The sequence below is a fragment of the Boeremia exigua genome (assembly GCF_020726555.1).
Source record: "Boeremia exigua strain MPI-SDFR-AT-0100 chromosome Unknown C7974scaffold_6, whole genome shotgun sequence".
Taxonomy (NCBI): Eukaryota; Fungi; Ascomycota; class Dothideomycetes; order Pleosporales; family Didymellaceae; genus Boeremia; species Boeremia exigua.
This window is the reverse complement of record NW_025763523.1, coordinates 1206412-1229739: the sequence shown is the minus strand read 5'-3', so window position 1 is coordinate 1229739 and position 23328 is coordinate 1206412. Positions and strand designations below refer to the sequence as shown.

General features: G+C 54.7%; 8 protein-coding genes and 1 non-coding gene across 9 annotated transcripts; 6 read left to right on the top strand and 3 right to left on the bottom strand.

Moving 5' to 3' along the window:
- Positions 1-1063: 1063 nt before the first annotated feature.
- Positions 1064-5405, top strand: C7974DRAFT_413198 (lipid A export ATP-binding/permease protein-like protein msbA; the record flags this gene model as incomplete). Its single annotated transcript, XM_046143711.1, has 9 exons — positions 1064-1237; positions 1281-1358; positions 1403-1430; positions 1474-1616; positions 1660-2109; positions 2153-2301; positions 2347-4469; positions 4514-5328; positions 5379-5405. 9 exons carry the CDS (start codon positions 1064-1066, stop codon positions 5403-5405), a joined length of 3987 nt encoding a protein of 1328 aa, XP_045997164.1.
- Positions 5406-6038: 633 nt separating this feature from the next.
- C7974DRAFT_t78 lies at positions 6039-6111 on the top strand. The gene has a single exon. It is a non-coding gene; the product is annotated as a tRNA-Lys (tRNA).
- A 581-nt stretch (positions 6112-6692) lies between these two features.
- C7974DRAFT_413197 (peptidase of plants and bacteria-domain-containing protein) lies at positions 6693-7658 on the bottom strand (the record flags this gene model as incomplete). Its single annotated transcript, XM_046143710.1, has 1 exon — positions 6693-7658. The coding sequence occupies one exon, from the start codon at positions 7656-7658 to the stop codon at positions 6693-6695; it is 966 nt and encodes a 321-aa protein (XP_045997163.1).
- Positions 7659-7939: 281 nt separating this feature from the next.
- Positions 7940-8822, bottom strand: C7974DRAFT_413196 (HAD-like domain-containing protein; the record flags this gene model as incomplete). The annotated part of the gene is made up of 5 exons (XM_046143709.1): positions 7940-8103; positions 8155-8580; positions 8631-8666; positions 8714-8726; positions 8772-8822. The coding sequence occupies 5 exons, from the start codon at positions 8820-8822 to the stop codon at positions 7940-7942; spliced, it is 690 nt and encodes a 229-aa protein (XP_045997162.1).
- A 341-nt stretch (positions 8823-9163) lies between these two features.
- C7974DRAFT_185568 (uncharacterized protein) lies at positions 9164-11902 on the top strand. Its single transcript, XM_046136473.1, has 2 exons — positions 9164-10244; positions 10468-11902. Exons 1-2 carry the CDS (start codon positions 9313-9315, stop codon positions 11651-11653), a joined length of 2118 nt encoding a protein of 705 aa, XP_045997161.1. The 5' UTR covers positions 9164-9312; the 3' UTR covers positions 11654-11902.
- A 1236-nt stretch (positions 11903-13138) lies between these two features.
- Positions 13139-16722, top strand: C7974DRAFT_394367 (uncharacterized protein). The gene is made up of 5 exons (XM_046141877.1): positions 13139-13750; positions 13801-14073; positions 14135-14596; positions 14646-15524; positions 15575-16722. Exons 1-5 carry the CDS (start codon positions 13211-13213, stop codon positions 16406-16408), a joined length of 2988 nt encoding a protein of 995 aa, XP_045997160.1. The 5' UTR covers positions 13139-13210; the 3' UTR covers positions 16409-16722.
- C7974DRAFT_335874 (Rhodanese-like domain-containing protein) lies at positions 16691-18179 on the top strand. The gene is made up of 2 exons (XM_046139182.1): positions 16691-17217; positions 17288-18179. The coding sequence occupies exons 1-2, from the start codon at positions 16972-16974 to the stop codon at positions 17756-17758; spliced, it is 717 nt and encodes a 238-aa protein (XP_045997159.1). The 5' UTR covers positions 16691-16971; the 3' UTR covers positions 17759-18179.
- Positions 18180-18468: 289 nt separating this feature from the next.
- Positions 18469-19978, top strand: C7974DRAFT_185531 (uncharacterized protein). Its single transcript, XM_046136472.1, has one exon. It carries the CDS (start codon positions 18566-18568, stop codon positions 19802-19804), a length of 1239 nt encoding a protein of 412 aa, XP_045997158.1. The 5' UTR covers positions 18469-18565; the 3' UTR covers positions 19805-19978.
- A 138-nt stretch (positions 19979-20116) lies between these two features.
- Positions 20117-22098, bottom strand: C7974DRAFT_454102 (quinate permease; the record flags this gene model as incomplete). Its single annotated transcript, XM_046145901.1, has 6 exons — positions 21904-22098; positions 21721-21848; positions 21250-21670; positions 20962-21200; positions 20563-20912; positions 20117-20513 (listed from the first exon to the last, which is right to left on the bottom strand). Exons 1-6 carry the CDS (start codon positions 22007-22009, stop codon positions 20117-20119), a joined length of 1641 nt encoding a protein of 546 aa, XP_045997157.1. The 5' UTR covers positions 22010-22098.
- Between the last annotated feature and the right edge of the window lie 1230 nt (positions 22099-23328).

The following is a 23328-nucleotide window of genomic DNA, read 5'->3' as shown; positions in this document are numbered from 1 at the left end:
CATTGATGTGGGACAGCCGTGGAAGAATGTGTCCTTGCTTTTGCATTTATTGCAGCAATCATGCATCACCAATCCTGACGCGTGCTCATGAGTCCATGCTACTCACCGTCAATCATAAGAGCGTCCTCTAGTTGCACTTCTTCTCAGTGACGCTTCGTCGGCGAACGATGCATAGTAAATATCAAGAAGAACTGGATTTTGTCTTTGCAACATCACAGTAGAGACGTGTGTCATTTCACTGCGCAGCCATAGGGTAAGGCGAACAGCAAGTCCTGTTGTCTTGTATACATACCATAAGCGCAAGCGTGTTACGGGTGACGGTAGTATTTGTTGTATTGCATAGAAGATGTGATTGCTCACGCGAACATCTTCAGTTGGGCCAGGCAGCGAGCAGACGGTTGCTCTTGTCATGCTGGGCATGCCTCATAACCGAGTACGCACGTCAAGGTCACCGGTGAGAGACGCTCCACAGTTTGGGCGCGGAGCGCGTGCTTCCGCGAGGAAGCGACGTTGGGTGTCAGATCGAAGTTGCGACTGTACGTAGAGCGTAGAGCGTGTTCCCCGAACTCCACTCCAGTCGGTGTAGAAGTTGCTGCCTGCCGCCATGGCCGGCTCCCTTAGGCGCGATTTTCTCCGCCGGATGAATAGCCGATTGTTGCACGTGACCCTGTCGCAGAGAATCGCTCAAAGCGGACAAAACCTCGCAGGCGCGCGCGCTAGCGTCGATCAGCCGGCACGCCTAACTAGGGAGCTCCACTTTGACAAGCCGTTAGCCCTACCACATGTAAGCTACAGGTGTATAGTCCCCGTATACATAGACCGTGTATATCTAATGACTTCCTCGCTGTGACTGCCCCTTGACTATCACCCCGAATCGCTCAGCCCATAGTGCTCGTCTTACGCTTGGCAACAAGCCACACGCCACCTTCGTCTACACACATCCAGGCACCCCTTTTTTGCACCCGGACGCGCGGCATTGATTTGCGTCTGCCTGGGGCACATATCATAAAGCTCTCGACGCGAGGCTGTTATGATGCGCTAACCACCTAAGCATACACGTCGCATGTCGGATAATACACCACGGCCTTTGTCTACGAACATCGAGGGCGAGAGTACGGCGCTGCAGGCGCGGGTAGTAGAGTACGGGACCCTTGACAGCAACCACAGAAACGATACTGGTAAGATCGAAAGTATGGCTGCACCGAAAGGTCCAGATCCCGGGTTGGCGAACTATCTCGTAAGTTAGACGGCTCCTGTGCGGTCATTACTAACGCGTGAAGCGCGTGTTCCGGTATGGGACACTGCTGGATTATGCCCTAATTGCAGCATGTTGTATCACCTCAATTGGATCGGGTATAGTGAGTAGCACGAGTCATGGTCTCCTCAAAGCTGACGGTCGCAGGCGTTTCCACTGATGAACATTGTTTTTGGTATGTGGCACGGGCACAGATTCGCAGTGGCTAACGAGAGCAGGGCAGCTCGTGGGCGTATTCACGGACTATTTTGTGCCGGGTACGGAGGTGACGAGAGCTGAGTTCCAGGCCGAGATCAACACGTTGACGCTGTATATCGTGTACCTCTTTGTCGCGAAATTTGTGCTATCATACGTGTCGATGGTAAGATAGTCAACGCCGGTAGGGTTATGACTGACTTCCTCAGCTATGCATCCGAATCAGCGGGCTCCGCATGTCTGCTGCGCTGCGACTGGCGTATCTGCGTGCCATGTTTGCGCAGTCGGTCGCTACGATTGATACCATCTCCCCCGGCAAGGTGTCGACGCGGATTACCACGTCATCAAACACGGTTCAGCTCGCTATCTCGCAACACTTTGCGATGTTGTTTCAGTCGCTCGCGTTCACAATCGGGCTATACGTTGTGTCCTTTGTCAAAGGGTGGTTGTTGACACTTGTAGCTTCCGCGGCACTCCCTTTCATCTTGGTGGTATATGGTTTCATTGTGCCGCCTTTCATCAAGATCCAGAAAGTTACTGCCAAGCATCTGGAAGATGCTTCGGCCATGGCTTTCGAGATGTTTTCGTCTGTACGCGTTGTGGTTGCATTCGGTGCTGAGGCCAAGCTTGCCAGGCAGTATGAACTTGAGATCATGAAGGTGAGTCGAGATCCGTGAAGACTATCATATACTGATTTGCCAGGCTGGCGAGAACGAGAAGAAAGCTGCTCCCTTGATGGGACTTATGATGGCCCCGCAAATGATGGCGATGTACGGTACTTTCGGCCTCACTTTCTGGTACGGCATCAAACGCGCATCTGAAGGCCATGGTAATGTTGGTGATATCACAGTGTGAGTTCTGGTATCGGATATTGAGTCTATGACTGACGTTTCCAGCGTTCTGTTCTCGGTCATGATGGCAGTGATGAACATCGGCCGGCTGGCGGCGCCGATAATGGCAATCGTACAGGCAGCCACGGCAGCTCATGAGCTCTTCATCACTATCGACTCCCCTATTCTCGACACATCTGGTGTGAAGGAGCCTGAGATTACTGCAGATGTGGATATCACATTTGCAAACGTTGCTTTCTCGTACCCCAGTCGTCCGAATGTGCAAGTGCTTGACCGTCTTGATCTCACACTCAAAGCTGGCAAAGTCACTGCTATAGTTGGCCCATCTGGCTCGGGCAAGAGCACTATCGTGGGCCTTGTCCAGCGGTGGTATGAGCTTGCAGGTACAACTGCATTTGAGAAGCCCGACACGTCACCGACAGTAGATGAGCAGCCAGTGCAGAAGCCTAAGAGATTCTGGCAAAAGAGCAAGGACAATGACAAGAAACCAGAAGCGTCAGACAAGCCAAAGAAAGAGGATGTCGATCTTGGACCGAACACATGCACTGGAACGATCAGAGTTGGCGAGACAGATCTCCGCAATGTTGATCTAAAGTGGTGGCGGTCGCAAGTCGGGCTCGTACAGCAAGAGCCGTTTCTGTTCAACGATACCATTTTCAACAACGTCGCGTTTGGCCTGTGCGGCACTCAGATGCAAGATCTGTCGAAGGACGAAAAAACGAAGATGGTTGAAGAAGCGTGCAGGGAGGCCTATGCCGAAGAATTCGTCTTGAAGCTGCCGCAGGGCTACGAAACGCTGGTGGGCGAGAGCGGTATAAAATTGTCTGGAGGCCAACGGCAGCGTATAGCCATCGCGCGCAGCATCATCAAGCAGCCAACGATCCTGATTCTGGACGAGGCGACCAGTGCCATCGATGTACGCACCGAACGAATCGTACAACAAGCCCTAGACCGCGTGTCGAGAAACCGCACCACAATTGTCATCGCGCACCGTCTCTCTACCATCAAGCGAGCTGATAAAATCGTCGTTTTGCGTAAAGGCCAGCTCGTCGAAGAGGGCACACACGATGAGCTTGTCCGACTGGAAGCAGGCGTCTACCACGGCCTTGTGTACGCTCAGGAGCTAGCAATGGAGCCAGAGGGCACCAACGACATATCCGAAGAAGCGCAGCTCGAGCGAGTGAACACGTCTGATTTCAAGCGCGCGGACGCAAAATCGCACACGTCCGAAGTGGATCCCGAGTACAAAGAGCGAGGCCTGGTGCTGAGCTTCGGCCGTCTGCTGTATGAACAGCGTAGGCAGTGGTTTCTCTACTCGGTCGCAGCCGCCGGTATCCTCATGGCTGGAGCGATCTACCCACTTCAAGCCTTCATCTTTGCCAAGATTATCGAAGTCTTCACCTTTACGGGAGACAAGCTGGTCAGTCGAGGCAACTTCTGGGCCGGCATGTTTGGAGTCGAAGCTGCTGCAGTCGGCATCGCTTACTTCGTCCTTGGCTATGCCTTGCGCTTTGTCGAGTGTATAGTGACTACGCACTATGGGCAGGAGTACCTGAACAACATGATGCGAAAACGCATTGCCTGGTTCGACGAAGAAGGACACAGTCCCGGCTCCCTAGTGTCGCGCCTGAGCTCAGATGTTATGCAGTTGCGCCAGCTGATGACAACCGAGATGTCCATCGCGATGATAGCCGTCGTAAATTTGGTCGGCTCGTTGATCATCTCGTTCGTCTACGGGTGGAAGCTTACGCTCGTAGCCCTCTTCTCCATCATGCCGATCATCCTTGGTGCAGGGTACACGCGCATGCGTTTGGAGATACAATTTGAAAAGAAGAACGCCGAGATATTTGCAGAGAGCAGTCAGTTTGCTACCGAGGCTGTGGGCGCCTTCCGTACGGTTCTCAGTCTCATCATGGAGGACATGATCGGTGACCGATACCAAACCTTACTATCTGGCCATGTGAAGCATGCCTTTGGCAATGCAAAATACTCAACTATTGTGTTCGCTGCGAGCGATAGCCTTGAGCTCGGATGTATGGCCCTGGCATTCTGGTACGGCGGTACACTGCTTGCGAAGAGAGAGTATGACGTTGTTGACTTCTTCGTCGTCTACACTGCGGTAGTACAGGGCGCCATTGCTGCCGGCATGTGGTTCAGCTTTGCCCCGAGTAAGTCTCGCCATCTTTTTCACTGCTCAACTGACACGCGATAGACATGGCCCAGGCAACTGGAGCAGCAAACAGGATCCTAAGTTTGCGCCCACCCAAGGACATTGCACCTCCGACCTACACGGCGCTGCGTAATCCCTCCGGCGGTGTTGGAGTGGAATTCCAAGACGTCGATTTTGTCTACAAGTCCCGCGACACGCAGGTCCTTTCCAAGTTGAACCTGCAAGTCGGCCCCGGGCAGTTTGCTGCTCTCGTCGGTGCATCTGGCTGCGGCAAATCGACCACCATATCTCTGCTCGAGCGGTTCTACGACGTCACAGCCGGCTCCATCTTGTACAACGGGCAGGACGTAACCACTCTCGACCCATTTCTGTACCGCCAGCAGCTCAGCCTCGTCTCGCAAGAGCCAACCCTCTACGAAGGGACGATCAAGGAAAACGTCGCCCTCTCAGTCAACAGTGCCACAGATGCCGCCATCGAAGCAGCTTGCACGGACGCGCAGATCCACGAATTCATCGCCTCGCTCCCCGACGGCTACAACACCCGCCTTGGACCGAAAGGCATGAGTCTCTCCGGCGGTCAGAAGCAGCGTCTCAGTCTCGCGAGAGCACTGCTGCGCAAACCAAAATTGCTGCTCCTGGATGAAGCCACGTCCTCGCTCGACAGCGAGAGCGAAAAGCTGGTGCAAGCAGCGATCGAACGAGCGGCCGGCGATAGCGGGAGGACCGTCATCGCGGTTGCGCATCGGCTGGCGACGATCCAGAAGGCCGATATCATTTTCGTCATGGGCAGTGGGAGAGTGCTGGAGCAGGGCAGTCATCAGGAGCTACTGAAGAGGCGGGGAGTGTATTGGCAGATGGTAAGTTGAATGTCTTGAGTTCGCAGGTCGAGTTCGCTGACGATGGATAGTGTCAAGCGCAGGCTTTGGACCGCTAGGTCGGCTTTGCGGCGTACCGTGAGGGAAGAGGCAGCTGGCGTAATGGTGGATTTTTTCCTTCGAATCTGTAATATCGGTGTAAATTCGCAGACACGGGGTGTAATGGACGGACACTCGCTACTTAGACTTTATAATGTATGAGCCTTTGCGCCTGTCCCGAGTGCACTGTCGTGAACCACGTCGAGAGAGTACGTGACAATAACGTAGGGAGAATACACAAAAACTCTTTGAAATACTTTTTCACCTACAACGAAGTTAGCCGGAATTTCAATTAAGCGGTACCTAGATTGTAGGTAAAATGATATTCTCTAAAATTTCCTCGCGGTTTCCTAACTTTGCTGTGGTGTGGTGCAATACTTCGCTCACATCCTAACATAGCAGACTGCCGTTCATTCTGTAACGTGAGAGCTTGGTAGTGATTTGGGGTGGTCGCTGACATGCCGAGATTCGCCAGCGCCCCCACCGTACCAGCAAATTTGCACCCAGAGTCTGCCAACTCCAGCATCAATTCTGTGTAACGCCTGCAAGCTATTCTGCGTAACGCCTGTAAGCCGACCGTCAAGGCGACCTGAAACGCTGAATTTATAAATGCAACACCAAGTCTTACTTCCATCAAATCAGCGACAGCAAAAGCCCGGCTGGCACAATCGGTAGCGCGTGAGACTCTTAATCTCAAGGTTGAGGGTTCGAGCCCCTCGTCGGGCTGATTCTTTTTGTCTTTTCAGATTGTCTGTAGCTGTCGTGGTTGTTGAGATATTGCTCGGTGAAGGTGGTGGCTTTTTTGCTGGGTGCACGGCCCGAGCGCGCTAGCGCCAGCCGTACCACATGGCACCACGTGGTTTCCTGCGTGCCGGGTGCCTCGTGGGCGCACCTGCCGTAAAGTAACAGCAACGTGGTGATCTCTCGAGGATACAAGTGCCGGGGTTTCTGTCTCTTGAGAACGCTCCTTGGCAGGTTGCTCGAGGTTTGAGGCGCTTGGTGTCGGTCCTGCTGTCTCATCGAGCGCATATCCGTTTACGATCTTAGTAGACAGAAACAAGGGCACGTACCGATACTTCACTTTATCCCCGCAGTCGTCGAGGTCGTGGCGCAGTCCGTGTTCGATAATGACCTCGTGCTACAAGACTGCACGAAAGCTGTGGCTGCGATTGCAGGATCTCAGGAGGCTGGTTCTTAGCGGCTGAAGACTATAAATTATTTTGTTACTTTCTTGCACCTCTAGCACGTGAAGGGACTTGAGGCTGCGGTTATGACGCCGAGCCACGCTGTGTCGCTTCGCTGTGAACTCAGGATACACCTGGGCGCACCGGCACGATCATGTTGCCGCCCCTTCGTGCCTTCTCGCGCGGTGTCCTCTGATCTCCCGCTATCGCATCCGACTCAGTCTCCTCAGGCGACTGTTCCCTGTCTTGTTGAGATTCTTTGGTTTCCACGTTGTTCTCTGTCTTCTTGCTGTCTTCTTCGTCGCACTCTAAACTCCGCCTGTAATCCTCCCACAGCTTCTCGATGCTGTGGCCACAGCACTCGTGCCATATTCTCTTGGCATCATATCTACAGACCCTCAGCGCCTGATTGATCCTCCTGACCACATCATGGCCGTGCTCGTTCTCCAGCCACTCGAGGAAGTACGCCGTACGCTCATATCCTGCATCCCAATCGCAGTCGCCCCTGCGTCTCCAGTGCGGCGGCGCGTACCCTGCTTTCAGACGCACCCAGTCCGCCACGCCCTCGGTCAGCCCGCCGGGTGCGGTGTTGCCGCCATGATACTGCCAGCAATGCACCATCTCGTGCACGAGGACTCCATTGATTTCTTCTTTTCGCCGCGACTCCGAGATATGCTCAATGTATTTGGTGCTGAGGTGGATCTCTTTATGGTCATCATCAATGTCAAGTCCGGTCGTGTATGCCACGCCATCCATATCGCGCAACACCAGTGTTATTGATCGCGTGGGGGGTATGCATGATGACTTTTCGACGTCGGTGTACAATAGCCTTAAGACGGTGTCGACTGCGGATTCGAGAGCTGACGAGGCGTGTACAAGGCGCAAGAATTCGCGCGACCCATCTGATGACAAGTCTCGAAGCTCGAGGCGAAGTAGGGGCTTGCGCAAGGGTTTGACCTTCAGCGTCGACGATTCGCTCAGTGTGGTCGCACTGCTCGGTTGTGTTGTACGGTGTTCGTTGCTGGCAGCAGGGGGCAATGCGGAGGCTTGTGGGGCGGGCGGGGAGCTTGATGTCGGCGCTGGAGACATGGTTTGGAACATTTTCGGCGTCGCTGGAGAGGTCATTATGGTATTGGAAGGTCTAGAAATATCTAAGCACGGAGATACAAGACAATGACGAGGTCAAATTATGCGTTGCTAGGCAGATGTAAGGCTGAGGCAGATGCGTTGGCATCATCCAGTAGCTTAATCGATAAGAGATAAGAGCTCGCCACCGCTTTTACTATGCGTAGGTAGTATGCTTCAATCATAAATCGTAACATCTACGGTCATCGTGTCATTTGTCAGGTTCCCGATCCATCATATGTCGTTCATGAGCTTTTGAACACCTCAGGGAACGTCTTCCTCAGCGCTTGCAGACTCCTTATCTGATGCTTTGCAGCCTGCTTGGGAGGGGAGTCCATGCCGGGGTCCAAGTAGTGAGCAACCTTCCATCCTCGCTCGTCGGCAGCCTTGCAATTGATGTACGAGTCGTCTGGTACTGTTAGCGTGCTGAAGTACCGAGGCAGCTACTGAGATAACGCACCCACGAAGTAGCAATTCTCGTTCTTGGTTACACCTGCCTGCTGCATAGCCTTGTCGAACATCTCTGCCTGCGGCTTGCAGACGAATCTGTCTGAGCTGTAATCGCAATATGTCATGCCTTCGAAGAGGTCATCGATGTTCAAAAGCTTGACCACTCGTTTGCCGTGAGTGACATAAGCATTGGTAAACAGCCATAAGCGGACTTTACTGGTGTCAATATCCTCGATGAGCTTGCGCAGTTCTGCGTTAGGCTTGATCACATCGTCCAAGGGCAGCGCATCGTCGACCTGTTCGTTATAGTCCAGCGCGTCGATCTTGTGGTGTCTAACTAGGCCCTCGATTGCTAGACCGTAGTCGCGGTAGTACTTGTAGTGGAGCTCGTTGGCCTCTTTTTGAGACAGTTCGAGATGAGTCTGAAAGTACTTGTCTGCAGGTGATGAGAGATTATTCAAGATCCAAACTCATCACTTGACTCACCAATGAGCTCGGCCATCATATCGTGAATCTTGAGACCTGACGAGTTAGTTCTAGTTGGAACAGACTCATATACATGTACACACTCTTTGGATAAAGCTACGAAACGTCAGTGGCATCCTGCACAGTTGCTATCGTACTTACACAATTGTCAATGTCGAAGAAGAACACCGGCTTCTCATTTTCAGGAGCCATTTTGACGTTCTGGGTATGATCCCTGGCAGAGGCTTTTGTAGAATGTAGCTGCGCCCTTTTGCAAAGTACGGTCCGGTGCTGTGGCGGACGTGGTGGATCTGTGGGGAATTCTCGACGTGTTCTGCAGCCCGATATGTGACGGCAAACAATCTTGGGTGTGCAATTTACGATTCGCCGTAAGCCGAACTTCAGAATGAGGAGACGTGAAAGTTGCAGCATGCAGGGAAAGGGCCCGCAAGAGTCATGACGCGTGGGGGTGAAGGACACCGCGACGGGCCCTTTCTGGACTAGCGCGCCTGCTGAAATTCCACCGCGGCTGTGTTGACCTCGCGGTCTCGCTCCCAACCCCTTCACCTCCATCAAACGCGACATCGGACGGCAGTACACACTGCTCCCGTTTGCGCGCATCTGCTATTTCTTGATCGCTAGCGTGTTGGTATTGAGCTCTAGCTGTGGACTGTTACCAGGCGAATCGTCTGCCAGTTGCGCAATGTCGACAATTGCGTCCGCACTGCCTTACGTCAACGGCACAGGGGTGCTATCCGCAGAGGCTCGTCGCGAGGCCGACTTCTTAAAGCAGATCCTGCAGATACGCGATGATGTGTTTGCTAGCAAACACCCGCGTATCCATCTGCCACCCAAAGTAATTGAACAGGTTGCACCACGTCCGCCGCAGACCACACCGCCGAGCAGGCCCTCGATCAACGGCCTTACAAATGGCACCAGCGCCGCACAATCGTTCCCGCCGCGCCCAGACGGCTCGTTACAGCAGACCACGCAAGCATCCGAGTTTGTCCCCCCCGCCCAGCATATACAGCGGCCCTACTCTGCAAAGTCTGCGTCTTCAGGCATCGACCCGGTGCTGCTTACCAAGTCTGACCACTTGATCAGGGCAGAGTTGCAACTCAAGCGACAGCAAATAGAACGGCTCTTAAAAGATCAGTTCGATAAAAAGGGTCGCGGCAATGACAACGAGGAGCGCGAGGCCCACTTCAATGTGGAGGAATGCTTGATGCAAGCTCATCTTCGCGTGCCGCCTATTTCTGGCTTGCTGCCCACGACTAACAACAGTGATGGCGCTGAGTCTTTTGACGAGAACTCTTACTACTCTAGCAAGGCAGACAGCTGGTCTTCGGAAGATGTTGATGTCAACCAAACCTCTAATGCTGATGCTACAGGGTCACATGTCTCGCTTGGAAAACAGCCTGTCAAGGCCACTCGTGTTGAGCCTACTGTAATCGATCTTGACGAGGAAACGTACGAGCCTGCCGATGATATTGAAATCTATGAGCCAGAGCAAGTTGATCTTGTGGATGATGCAGACGAAGAGGACTACTCGCCGCCTCCGGCTGATGTTGGCCCTAGTGAGCCCACCAGGGGCCGCGCACGCGACCGTAGGTCTGGCGGGCATGGTGCAAACGGGTACGAGATGTTCTTTCCTTTCTCTGCTTCTTTCTTATTGTCGTTTCCTTCCAGACATTATCGACCGATATTCGCCAGTCAATGGTCCATCTGCAAATTCAGACGTAGGGCCTTGAGTAACAATCGCAATTCCTCAAAAGAGCGGATATCTCGATACGCTCTTCCTCGTATAGAAGACATCTACAGGATTTAACAAGACGTTCTTTCAACTGACTGGCTACAGGTCTCGCCGCAACAGCCCATCAGGCGCAGCACCGCCACTTCAGAACCCACGCAAACGGAGGAGAGAGGAAAAGCGTCAAGAGAAGAGACGCGAGCAACAAGCCAACAAGCGTGTCGTTCGTTCTCCTGAGCCGTACATTAAGGAAGAACCTCAGTCACCTCCTCCCTTCGCAGAAGCACAGCCAAGCAAGCGCCGTGCTCTCCAACCCATTCCCAATGACGCCGAGGCAATGTCTCCACGCGCACCGGTCTATTATCGCGAATACGACGAGCCGGCATCACCGACCGTAATACACACACCGCAGAGAAGACCCCAACATCAAGAGCAGGATCTGAGACGAGTGGCAAGCCTACAGTATGCTCGACGTCCATACTCGCCGGGCGGGAGCGGTGGCGAAGTATATGCAGCACCGCCAGAGTATCGTCCTGTTCGCGCTGCCTCGCACGCATTCACCGACCGGCCAGAAGTGCCCGTTTTTCGAGAACCCTCCTCCCGCGCCTCGATGGCACCCCGATACGTCCGCGAGCGTTCTCGCTCGCCAATCTACGAACCTATGCATCCTCCTCGCCGCATTGTTGTAGACCAATATGGCAACAAGTACTACGCAGCACCCGTCGACGCGAGGGAGTCAGCAGCGCCACCAAGCAGACGTCTAGAAGTTGACCCTTACTACGAGCGCGCTGTGACACGCGAGCCTACGATGCGGGCACCTGCCCGGCCTGAAATCTATGAAGATGAGCTCGGACAGCGAATGCCCCCACCGCCTCCGCGAAGATACATGGAAGCAGCAGAGCCTGAGCTTATTGAAACTCGCCCCTACCGGCAGCGAGAACCATCGCGCCGTCCTGTTGAAGTTGAGTATCGACCTCAAGAGGTAATTGAGCGTCGGCCGGTGCCGCAGTATGAAGACATGGGACCACCACAATTCATGTCGTCCCGTGCATACAGTGTCCGCCCGGAGGTTGTACGAAGAGAAATACCAGAGGGCTATGTCCGCCATGAGAGCATGCAGCCTGGTGCCATGCGCGCATCAGCTCAGCCGCGCTTTCGTGAGGTAAGCCTCGCACAACAGGAGCCCTCGGAACGATTCGCAATGGCTCCCCCTCAAAGCCGGCGGTATGTTGAAGAAGAGATTGCGCCCGAGTCATACTCTGCTGCGCCCCGGCATGTGAGCTATCGCTATTGAGTGTTGGTATAGACAGTGTAATTTTACGACCGTTGTTGTTGTAGTGTGTAACTACAACTATGGAGTGCGCTGCGCCTCTACGAAATGCATGAGTAAACATACATTAATGTCATCTGGTGAATGTCACTCTCCATCCAGGATGCCGATGCCGATGAATGGAGCTGTGTTGCACGGATCAGGTGACTTGCATCTAGACTGCAGCTAGCTCATAGTGTCCCTCATCGGCTTGGCCACGCTGAACATCATTGCGGAGGTGCCGGCAATTGTGGGCTGATCGTCTATCGATATCGTAATCGATAGGTGAGCATCCATCTAAACGTCAAGGCGGAGAGACTGACCGTTTTCGTGTGGGTACAACGGACAACAGTTTGTTGCTGTTGCGCGCATCTTACCCTGGAAAGCGAGTGATGTTCACGTGCATATGACGGACTGACGGACGAGTTGCCCTGGCTAGATACGATGTTTCCACACGTCCCGAGCACAAGCTTCTGCACAGCCTCAATCGTGAATCTTGATTTGGACGTGTCTGTACGAAAACGATAGCAAGAAACAGGAGGCACACGTCAGCACCAATAGGTGGGCGGATAGACAGGACTGAATGATGAAATGACGGACGACCAAATTTGGTCGGTGGAATCCATGGACCGACAGTGAGCTGGGACATGGGAGACGTCGGAAGGGCAATGCTGGCAACAGGGCCCAGCAAGATAGCACCCATGTCATAGATGTACAAACGTGCCACGCCCACTCGGTTGTACCTGCAAAGAAGGCTCCGAGCTGCCTGTCTGAGAGAGTGAGTCGCCGTGGTCTCACGGACTCATTCCACGACAGGCGGGACGTGTCACCACAGGCGTTCGCGCCCTGCGTCGACATACACAGGCGGCGGGCACGGCATGCATGCGGACGAGGTTGCTGTGCGTCTCGAAGTCACGGGATGCGGCAGCGTGGGCAGCTGACGCAGGAGGCCAAACTTTGGCTGAGAGAGTTCGTGGGCGAGTAAGGTGAAACGCAACAGGTGGGGAGTCTGTTTGCAGGCACGGTGGCAGCGAGGGACAAGACGATGTACAACACGGCTCAGCACGGATGCGAAGTGAGTGGTGAGGGCTGAGGCTCGAGTGGGTGGTCTGTGGCCCGCTATCGGACCCCTGGCGAGGAGTGGTAGACGTGCAGGCAACCACGGCGCGCGCAGCCAGCAATGGCACAATGGCCACGCGCGACGGCCAGCGGCACGGCACAGCGGCACTGCTCGTCAGCTCCGCTGCAGAGCCTCGCACTCTGCAGCGTGCAGCGTGCAGCGCGGGCGCGGGCGCTCGCAGCGGCTCCAGGCGCAACGGTTGGCAGCTGGCAGCTGGCAGCCATGACTGGCCAGCACCAATGGGCTGCGTGGCTGCTTTTTGGGCACCGTGGGTGCGTCGGCGGTGGAGCGTGCGCTAGCCGTCGATTGGCCGTCCCGGCTCAGCCTTGCTCAATGGCTCGCTACGTTCGCTTCGACGCTTTCTCTCCTCCTCATCACCACCGCCCGCCCGCAACCCCCAAGGGCGCCTCTTCCCCATTAGCATGCACAAGATCTCCAACTTTACGGGTCAGGCCCGGCACGGCTGGGAGAAGATGACGCCGTCGGCCGGCTTTCCGTTCTCGCGGTCGAACCACGAGATGCCCGTCACAGCTCCGATCAAGCGCCCGAGCACCGCGACCTCCGCGCCCCCCGTCATCCCGCCGGGCACCCAGGTCAACCTCAGCTTCAACGTGCCCTTCAGCAGCAACCTCGCCGGGCCCGACCCCGACGACGTCATGTGGGCCAGCCCGGGAGCAAAGGCGCGCTGGGCCATGCCGGAAGGGACGGCAGAGGGCACGCCGACGCACAAGCTGCCCGTCCACGCCCAGAACGTTGACAACCTGCGCGCCCTGTGCCGCGACGTCGGCGAGCAGACCGAGGGACGCGTCTCGGCCACGGTCGTGTCTGCCGAGTCGAAGCCGCTGCCGGGCCTGCAGCGGGGGCCGCTGCGGGCCCTCGTCACCAACGTGTGTCTGTCAGGCGAGCTTGAGATTGTCAACTCGATGCGGTGCAAGATTCTCAACTCGACCCCCATCTCTCTGGTAGGCTGCGCCCAGAAGCGTCCTCGTGCCGTGGCTGACATTCGCCCCAGCGCTCGTCGTTCGTCGACATCGACTCGGACCTCATCATCGACCGCCCCACCCAGAACATCAAGGGCGCCGTGCTGAACCAGCTGGACCTCATTTCCAAGACCACCAAGGCCGACATCTTCCTGCTGATGCCCAAGACGCCCGACATCGAGTCGGCCAGCTTCAACGGCAACCTCGATTCGACCATGGACCCGCGTCTGCGTTGCGCCATCTACGGCGACCTGGAAACCATGGAGCACGCCAAGACGCGTGTGTTGATCATGATCGACCAGATAGTGAGTCTCCACCCCGCCGCCCGCTCCCGGCTCCGTGCCATCTGCTGACGTCCGCTTTCAGCTGAAGCGATACGTCGATACCATGAAGCTCGAGTTGACGATGCATACCTTGATTTGCGGCCGCGGACGCAAGAACATCAAGATCATCGAATCGGCGACCGGAACCGCCATCTACTTCCCGCCACCTTTCCCGCGACTGTTTGGATACACGCCCCCGGGCGCGCAGCGAAGACCAGACGATTTGGTCTACATCACAGGCGAGAATTCGGAGTGTATTCTGCGTGCCAAGCAACGATTGCATGATCTTGTCATGTCTACCAAGGTCTTCGTGAAGCCCGTGATGGTAACTGACACCAAGCTTGATGCCATTCTCCTCGAGCGCCTCGACAAAGTGCGCAAGATCATCGAGAATAACGGATCCTACATCTTGCTCCCACCACTTGGTGTCCAGCGTGGCGTTGTTCGCGTCCAAGGCACCGATGTCCTGCACGTCGAGCGCACAGTCCGCGAACTGATGGCGCTTGTAAGTTGCAAACCGACGGCGAACCGCCCACTTTACTTACAATGAGCAGGCTGGACAGTTCTACAGTGCTTCGTGGTTCATTACCCACCCTGACCCCACACAGCGTCCACCCACCGCAGCTGACGTGCGCGCCATGCTTTCCGACATTTGCATCAACTCCGGTGCTGAGGTCAGCTTCGAAAAGCTCAACTTCCACATTTATGGATCTGATGATGCTGTGAGAGCTGCTTTGATGGTGATTAGCAACATCCCATTCGTGAAGAAGTCCCAGTACAACATGAGTGTTAAGATTGAGCTTGCCAATGAGCACAAAGAATTCGTCAGCGGTAAGAAGAACGGCAAGATCAACAAAATCATGAGCCACAGCAGCGTGCAAATTGTGTTCGACGGCTTCAATGAGTACAACTTCTACATCGTAGTACGTGGTGCGCAGTACGATGCAACCAAGAACGGCCTCGACCTTGTCGAACAGGAGATGCCTGCCGCCATCTCCTTCCATGTGCCGGACCAGTACCACAAGCGCATTATCGGCATTGGCGGCCAGCACATCCAGCGGATCATGAAGAAATACTCTGTCTTCGTCAAGTTTTCCAACGCCATGGACCGTGGAGGCTTCGGCAAGGAGGAAGACGATATCAAGGTCGACAACGTCATCTGCCGTACGCCTGCTCGCAACGCTCAGAACCTGGACCTCGTGAAGCAGGAGATCATGGACATGGTCGAGAAGGCTGACGCTGAGTTCGTCTCCGAGACGATCAACATCAACCGTCTGTACCATCGCGAGCTCATTGCTCGCTTGGACAAGATTGACGAGCTTGAAAAGAAGTTCAACTGCAAGATCACCTTCCCTAGCACCGAGGAAGCGAGTGATACTGTCACCGTCTCTGGCCCTGAGTATCAGGTGCCGTTGGCAGTTGACGAGTTCTTGGTAAGTCTATCTGCCATATCGACCTGTCCCCCGACGTTAACATTTCATAGGGTATGGTTCCCGAAGCTCACGAGCTCTCCTTCCCGTCCTCTGCCGAGCTTTCTGAGCACATGCGCTCTGCTGATTTCAAGACTGAGGTCTTGGATAAACTTGAGACTCAGCACGTTGTTGACGCCCGTCTCAAGGATCCCACTACCGAGACAGTGGAGGACAAGGAGCAAACGATTGAGACACTCCATCTCAACTTTACCCGCAACAACGCTGGTGGATTGAAAGATGCACTTGACTTCTTGATCAACCACCTCGTCATGCATGGACTGGACGCCAACACCATCAGCGGCAATCTCCCGCGTCCCAAGTCCGACTCCTTCGAAGATTCGCTGCCTTTCTTCGAGTCCAAGCTGCTCCAACGAGCTGAGCCGCCCGTCGAGAGCACCGACTCCCCGACCCGCTCCCATTTCGGTGACGAGGACACTTCGCGTCCTCCTGGCATGCTTGATCGCCTCCGCAAACCAGGCAGCATGTCATCATTCACGTCCATCTTTAATGGACGTAAGAACACCAACTCTCCGGGATCTCTGTTCAAGCATGCCTCGAGCAATGCTTCCAAGGCTTCGCTTGCCAGTCTCGAGTCCACCGGTAGCTACCGCAACCCCTGGAACGACAGCGGCATCAACCTTGCCGACGACGAGCATCACACCAATGGCTGGCCCCAACCCATGCCAACCCCCCGTTACGAATCCAAGTTTCCTTTTGGTTCTTCTTCCGCGGCACCTGGAGACGTCACTCCCCGGTACGACCCGCGGGGCTCCGTGGACAGCGGTCGCCCCAGTACTTCTCATTCTGCATCTGGATACCCGGCCCCTATTGGGCCTCCTCGTTAAATGATACACCATTTCGACCACTCTATCTGATATTCTGCGCCGGCCATACCTTTACGAAGAATACCCCGTCCAGCTCACGCGTTTGTACCGGTGCACACGCGTCTCGCGAAACGACAAAAGAATTATACCCCTCTCTATACTGGCGAATCAAGTGTAAAAGCAACTTACTGCTTTAGGCTGGTGTTGAAGTGCTGCGCATGATATCATTGCTATCGTTTTGTAGTTTGCTTTTGTTGTTTTTGTAATTTGGCGCTTGTGGTACTTGAGATGATTCCCCCTCGGCGCAAAAGAATATATACCAATTTGCTGCTCAATACTCCATGTGTTTGACCGTCTGAACGCGTGATCTCAGCAACGCCACTCCTTGTTGATTGTCGTGAATTGGTGGGCACGTGCAGTCGCGTAGAACTGACGTCGGTGATAATTTGTCTAGCTCCGAGCTCGAGCTCCACAACTCCGTCATTGATCGAGCTAGCAGCGCAACGACGTTCATTGTGTTCTCATTGCTTGGAGACGTTTTCCCCAGACTTTGTGCTTTTCGAAACAGACTCGAGATTACAACAATGGCATCCAAGTCTGCATCCATGGCTCTGCGCCTCGGCGCGCGCGCGGCGCAGCGAACAGCCACACGCGCTGCTGTGCTACCTGCGAAAGAAGCAAGCATGGGTCTGCGCAACTTCACCACTGTGCCTCGGAGCATCCGCAGCCTGCGAGGGAAGTCAGCCATCAGCTTCGCCAGCCCTCTCTCGCAGCGGAGGTTCATCTCCGAGCGCCCAGATGGCCGCGGCAGGGTCTACGATTTCGAAGATGTACGTCGCTCTAATTCCACTTTCCCATTTCCCCCAAGCCACCAGCCAAGCTCTGTCTGACACACAGCAGGTCCTGTCCATCCTGGAAAACCCCTCCGACTCGCGTCTCCTCATCGACGTCCGCGAACCCCACGAGTATGCCGCGAACAGCATCCCCACCGCCATAAACCTCCCCATCACCTCGCACCCTGACGCGCTGCTCCTCTCGCCCACCGAGTTCCAGGACGAGTTCGGGTTTGCGAAGCCCCCCACCGGCAAGGAGATGATTTTCTTCTGCAAGGCGGGCGTGCGAAGCAAGGCTGCAGCGGGCATCGCCAGACAAGCGGGCTACACCAATGTGGGCGAGTATCCGGGGAGCTGGATTGATTGGGAGAGGAACGGTGGGCCGGGCACGACGAGTCCGCCGCCGGCTGGTGGTGTGGGGGAGCGGACGGGGCCGGTGGGAGAGACTAAGTTTACTGGAGGGAAGACAAGCGGGGAGGAACATACTGCGGATGGCGTGGTGCAGCCGCCAAAGGGTGGGCAGTTTGGGACGCAGTAGATGGTGAGGGGTCCCAAGGCTGACCGAACTCTCGAAGATCGACCACTTGAGTTGTCACAATCATGTTAAAATTTGCGGTCTCAGAGATATGTAATCATGGGCTATGAAGACATGTACCGTTTTGCACTGAATAGAGACATATACTAAGTGTAGAAAAAGCCAACAACAAGTTTTTATGGAGCGAATGCGGCGTTTAGAACAGCAATGATGGTCCTGATTACCGTCATAGGTTCTTTATCTGATCCCTTGTTGACTGCGGCGTTTAGGAGAATTTTTGCTGTCTTAAACGCGTTCGGCAACGAGGGGTGAGACCTACAATTTAGGATGGCATACAGGATAGCAACGATTTTAACAAAGTACTGGAAAGCTGCTGACTACATCACAGCATCGCAATGGTCGCATATCTGTGGGACCTAATCAGAATCACTATTACATGTACTTTGGCTCTTTTTGTAACCACAGATTGCCGGACCCTGCCAAGTGCAATCCAAAACACCAATTGCTCCTGTTTGGCGTATTGAATATGGTACCCTTGACACATACTGAGTTTGTCAGCTGTGGTGGGTGATGCGATTTCCAAGCAAATGGCGCAATAAATGGCGCCAATAGCCATCACCAATTCATGGCCTGCCGAGCCACCCAACCCAAATCACCATCAGCGCGAACCACTCTCAGGCAGCGGACGACGGGATCGCGCCGAAAAGGCGTGCTTCCGAACTCCTATCTCGCCTATCATGGACTTTCTTATAGGCAGTCGGCAGCGCATTTTGACGCTTGCTGATTGACCTACACCATCGCCTTGAGGGCATGCTATCGAGTACGAGGACTATCTACAGTCAGACATTTGTGGCTCCCACACATATATTGCTGCAAGGAGATCGATTCAATCAACCTGAACATACGTGGACAAAGGAGGACGATATGCTGCTCGTCCAACCGCGAAAGCGCAGCCGCACTGCTTTCGACCATGACCATGCGACAACTCACCCCGCAAGCTGGCAGTCAGGCGCAAAAGATGCAACAGGTCAGGTCCGGACCTCAACAGAAGCAGTGTTTTCGACCTCGCGTGACGATCATACGGACTTCTCCAAGTCCTCAATTGCAGCGCTGAGTCTGGAGCAACTGCAGGAGCTGAGCACGCAGATTGCAGACCGCATCCAAATCAAAAAGCGCTACAATAATACACCCCTTCGCCGCATCATCGCACGTCAAACGTCAGGCGACCCCTCGCCAACGCCTGCAAGATCAGAGGAAGATGCGTTCAGCCAGACCGATACTCTCGTGAATAGCGAGATCCTCGGAGAGTCACCAGAGACCATTCAGGCGCGGTACAATAACACGCCTCTCCGGCGCATTTTGTTTCGCCAGGTATCAACTGAGCAGAGGAACGGCACGTCCTGTCAGGCTTCAGCATACGAGCCCGAGTCACTGGAGGTCAGGAAAGCGAGATACAACAACACGCCTCTTCGGCGCATACTATCGCGTCAGGAGTCTACAGAGCATGCCAAGGATACGACAGGCAACATTACTGCGCCTACGCTCCCGGATGTCTCGCTCCAGGCCTCCCCTTCAGTCCCAGTACCACGCAGCAACACACCACTCCGTCGCATTCTCTCGCGCCAGACAACAGCTCCAACATCTCCGCCGCGAAGCAAGGAAGAAGACGAGCTATCCGACCGCGCAGACTCTGTCATCTCCCCCGACTCCCCCATCCTCGCATCCCGGCAGCCCATCCAACTGACCTCCGAGTCCCGCATCCGTGCCTACGAAACCGCACTGTGGGGTCTCAGTAAGCCTGCACTTGTTCTCGCAGAACACTTCAACTCCGAGGCCACGATCCGCGCGTACGAGGAAGCGCTGTGGGCAAAGCCGGCCCCGCAGGCGGTCAAGTCTGGTGCTGTGGTGATTGAGGTACGGGAACTGGGTGTCGATGCGAAGAAGCCGAAGCGTATTGTTGTGGACTCGAAGGGGAGTCCGCTGAGAAGGATTTTGCAGCGGCAGACGAGTTTGGACTGGAGGGCGTCGGCGAGGGTTGGTGTTTTGTAAGGTTTGAGAGAATCAATTTGGCAGCGCGTTTCTTTTGTAGCTGTAAGTAAGTTTTCTCACGGTCGCGACGCAGCTTGCTTTTTTTTTTATATCGGCACTGATGTGCCACTCGATGTGTTGGGATTTATACACGGCATAAGATTGTCAGACGAGCCACCTTGTCCACATTGAGACCAGTACCTCCAATCACCACAGCAAAAGAACATATTGAGACGGATTAAGTGTTATATTGTTATCGACCCGTGCAGCCACGAACTTCCATCGCAGACGCCGACAGCAGGTCATTGTCACTCGAACCGGACCCTTGAGGGTCTACATCCCGCGCTTATTACGTGGAACGGACTCGACATGCTCAATACCCATGTTCTTCTCCTTGACGGGATCCAGCCCCTTTCCTCGCGCAACCTCGTCCTCATCGACGAAGAGAGGCTTGCCCCTGACCTGGGCCCACACAGCCTTGTGCATGGGCTTGAGGAACAGCGCGTCCATCTCCTCGAGCGTGATGCCCTTTGTCTCGGGCACGAAGAAGAAGCTCCAGATGCCCATGGCAACCAGGATAGAGGCAAAGAAGAAATACGCACCGTACCCGAGATCGCTGATCATGTAGGGTGTGCTGCGGGCGATGATGAAGGATCCGAGCCAGGTGTCGGCGGTGGTCAGCGACACGCACAGCATGCGGATATCGAGGGGGAAGATCTCCGACGCGTAACTATTAGGAGTTAGTAAAATATAAGTATGAGTGCAGTTCTACAACATACGTCCACGTGATGCCCTGCCATGTCGCGCAGATGATGAAGGCGTTGATGTATACGCACACCATGGCCAGGTATCCCCAGCCATCGCGGTTGATATTCCCTGCGGCGGCTGCGGCGGCAGGATCAGCTCTCATGACATAACCGCCGATGTACCACATAGGGATGCAGCCAAGCGCGGCGCCCCAGATGAGACCCTTGCGGCGGCCGACACGCTCAACGACGACGAAGGTGAAGGTGCACATGCCGAGCGTCTTCGCAATGCCGTAAAACCCAGTGGAAAACAGCTTGAGGGAGGTGCCGGAGATACCGAGGGTCTCGAAGATACGTGGAGCGTAGTATGTGATAATGTTCACCTAGTGGTCGTCAGTGACAAGCAGTTCGATTTGAATGGCGCTGGCTTACTCCTGTGAAGCTCTGCAAGAACATGAGGGCGAGACCGATGGCCATGCGGTTTCGGACACCCTTCTGGAAAAGCTTCTTGAATTGTGCCTTCTTGCTCATACGGTTGGTACTGCGCTCCTCGACCTGCGCGCGAATCTCACTCATCTCATGCTGGATGTATGCGTGAGACGAGTCAAGGTTACGGATTTGGGTCAAGATCTTCTCGGCTCCCTCGAAGTTGTCACCACGGGCCAACCAACCTGAGTCTGATCAGTAAATTTACTTGGGAACGTGAGAGACTCGACTTACGTGGCGATTCCGGGCACCATGCAACACCGAGGAGAAGAAGGAGACCAGGGATGAGTTGGATAGCGAGCGGAATAGTCCACTGGGCTTGGCTGTTGACATTGATAGTTCGGTCGCAGGCATAGTTGATCCAGAAGCCCAACATGCCTCCACCTTGAGAGGCGATCTCGAAGATGCCAATCAGACGACCTCGAACGGACGGGGGAGCAATCTCGGCAATGTAGACGGGCACAGTCATGGATGATGCACCGATTCCCAAGCCTGCAACGGCTCGTCCACCGTAGATCATGTTGAGGCTGCCACGGGCAGCCGTCATCAACGTGCCTCCGAGGAGGAAGATTGATGAAGCAATGATCATTGTTTTCTTTCGACCGAGCTTTTCCGCAAGCGGAAAGGCGAACAGGGCGCCGAAGAAGCAACCGGCCTGAGTGATGGTCAGTAACAGCCTGCACACAATGAGTTTGATCTAGGTACCTGGAAAGTAGAAACAATGTTGCCCTGGATCGTATCACGCTGAGTTTGAGGAATGTTGTTCGTCCCAAAATCGCGTCTGAACGAGTCGAGGGCCATAGTTCCGCCAATAACGGCGGTGTCGTAACCCACTGTTTGTCTCAGTACATGTTATCCTCCTCGATGAGTATAAGGACGGTCACTTACTGGCTAGGGCCGACATAGAGGCAATACAGGCGATGACATGGAGGCGCCAGTTCCTCACCTCCGGAGGATCTAACGTGCCAGATGCATGAGTAGTAAAACAGCCCATTCCAGGGAGTACTTGTTCAAAGGTATTCGAAGGTCTAAACGATGTGGGGTTTGATTATCCAAAAGCGTTTGCTATCAGGCGAAGCTTATGCGCGCTGAAGACGTCGGAGGTGGTCCTCTTATACTTCTCTCTCACGTTCAGTCGCCATGTTATCAGCCGATACCATATCGGCATCAGAACTACCACCATCCATAGGATCGAGTCATACAACGCGGGGTGCAGTGCACGAGGGTTACACATCGTGCCATACCATGCCACACACCTTCTTCGTTTAGATAACGCCATTGATTATCGCACAAAACCTGGGGGCAAAGTAGCTTGGCTACGAACAGGGTGATGGCTTGACTGCATCTTGGCAGAAAAGTGGGAATATTATTGGTAGGGAGAGGTCGAAGCATGCAGCAAGTCTTCTTGGCGGGCGGAAATGTTAGTGTTGTGCGTAGAGATCGGCAACGGCGCTACCCCGCGACGTCGGTGGCTAGCAACTGCGGGGAAGACTGGTTGTTGACGGCGTACCCGATTGGGTAATTAACTTGCAAACCCCATGTGTCGCTTTTGAAGGTAACAGTTCTCCGACGCGGCCCAATACTATGTGTTGTTCATAACTTAAGAACCAGATGTGCTCGAGGTTTGCATGAGCTATCTCCTTTTCCTGTTTTTTAAAAGTTCTGCGCGCACTCTACCAAGATCCTCACGCAAGGCTCAAGTCGGACGTCCGATTCGTAGTGAGACCTAAAACTAGCGTAAGTCGCATGAGCAAGGCCGTGCGGTTCTCGCGCAAAACTCCAAGCCTGGTGGCTGGATTTGCCGTTTCTTGATTTGCTGTGGCAGAGTCTTCCCACCAACAGTACTTGCTCATTTCCCGAACGTTACAACGTTGAAGGCACGTACGAGAATGACACGGAACCAGGGTGATCACATATAGATCGTCAGGTTGGCAGTAATGCCGGCAGCTAGCCCAAAGAGCGGGAGTTGGACCTCATGCAGCGACTGGGCATCGCAGCGTAGTAAGCACGGCCGCGGATACGTTCTCCAGGACTTTCGCCTTAGCGGACTTGGCGACCTGCCTTGCCGCCGTGCGGGAGTGGCTACGGGGCGCCTTCGGTTAAAGAGACCTCGAGACGAAGCTCTCGTTTTCAGCCTCACGATGAGCCGCGTAGCGAGAGCTGAAGAGGTCGAAGACGAAGCCGCCCTCGTAAACACCAGATTCGAAGAAGGTCGGCAGACCTAACACCGCGGTGGCGAGGTCCTGGAACGCACCAAATCGTGGCTTTCACACCCCACTCCAGTCGGACTGTTCGTTGTGGAGTTGTGGGTCT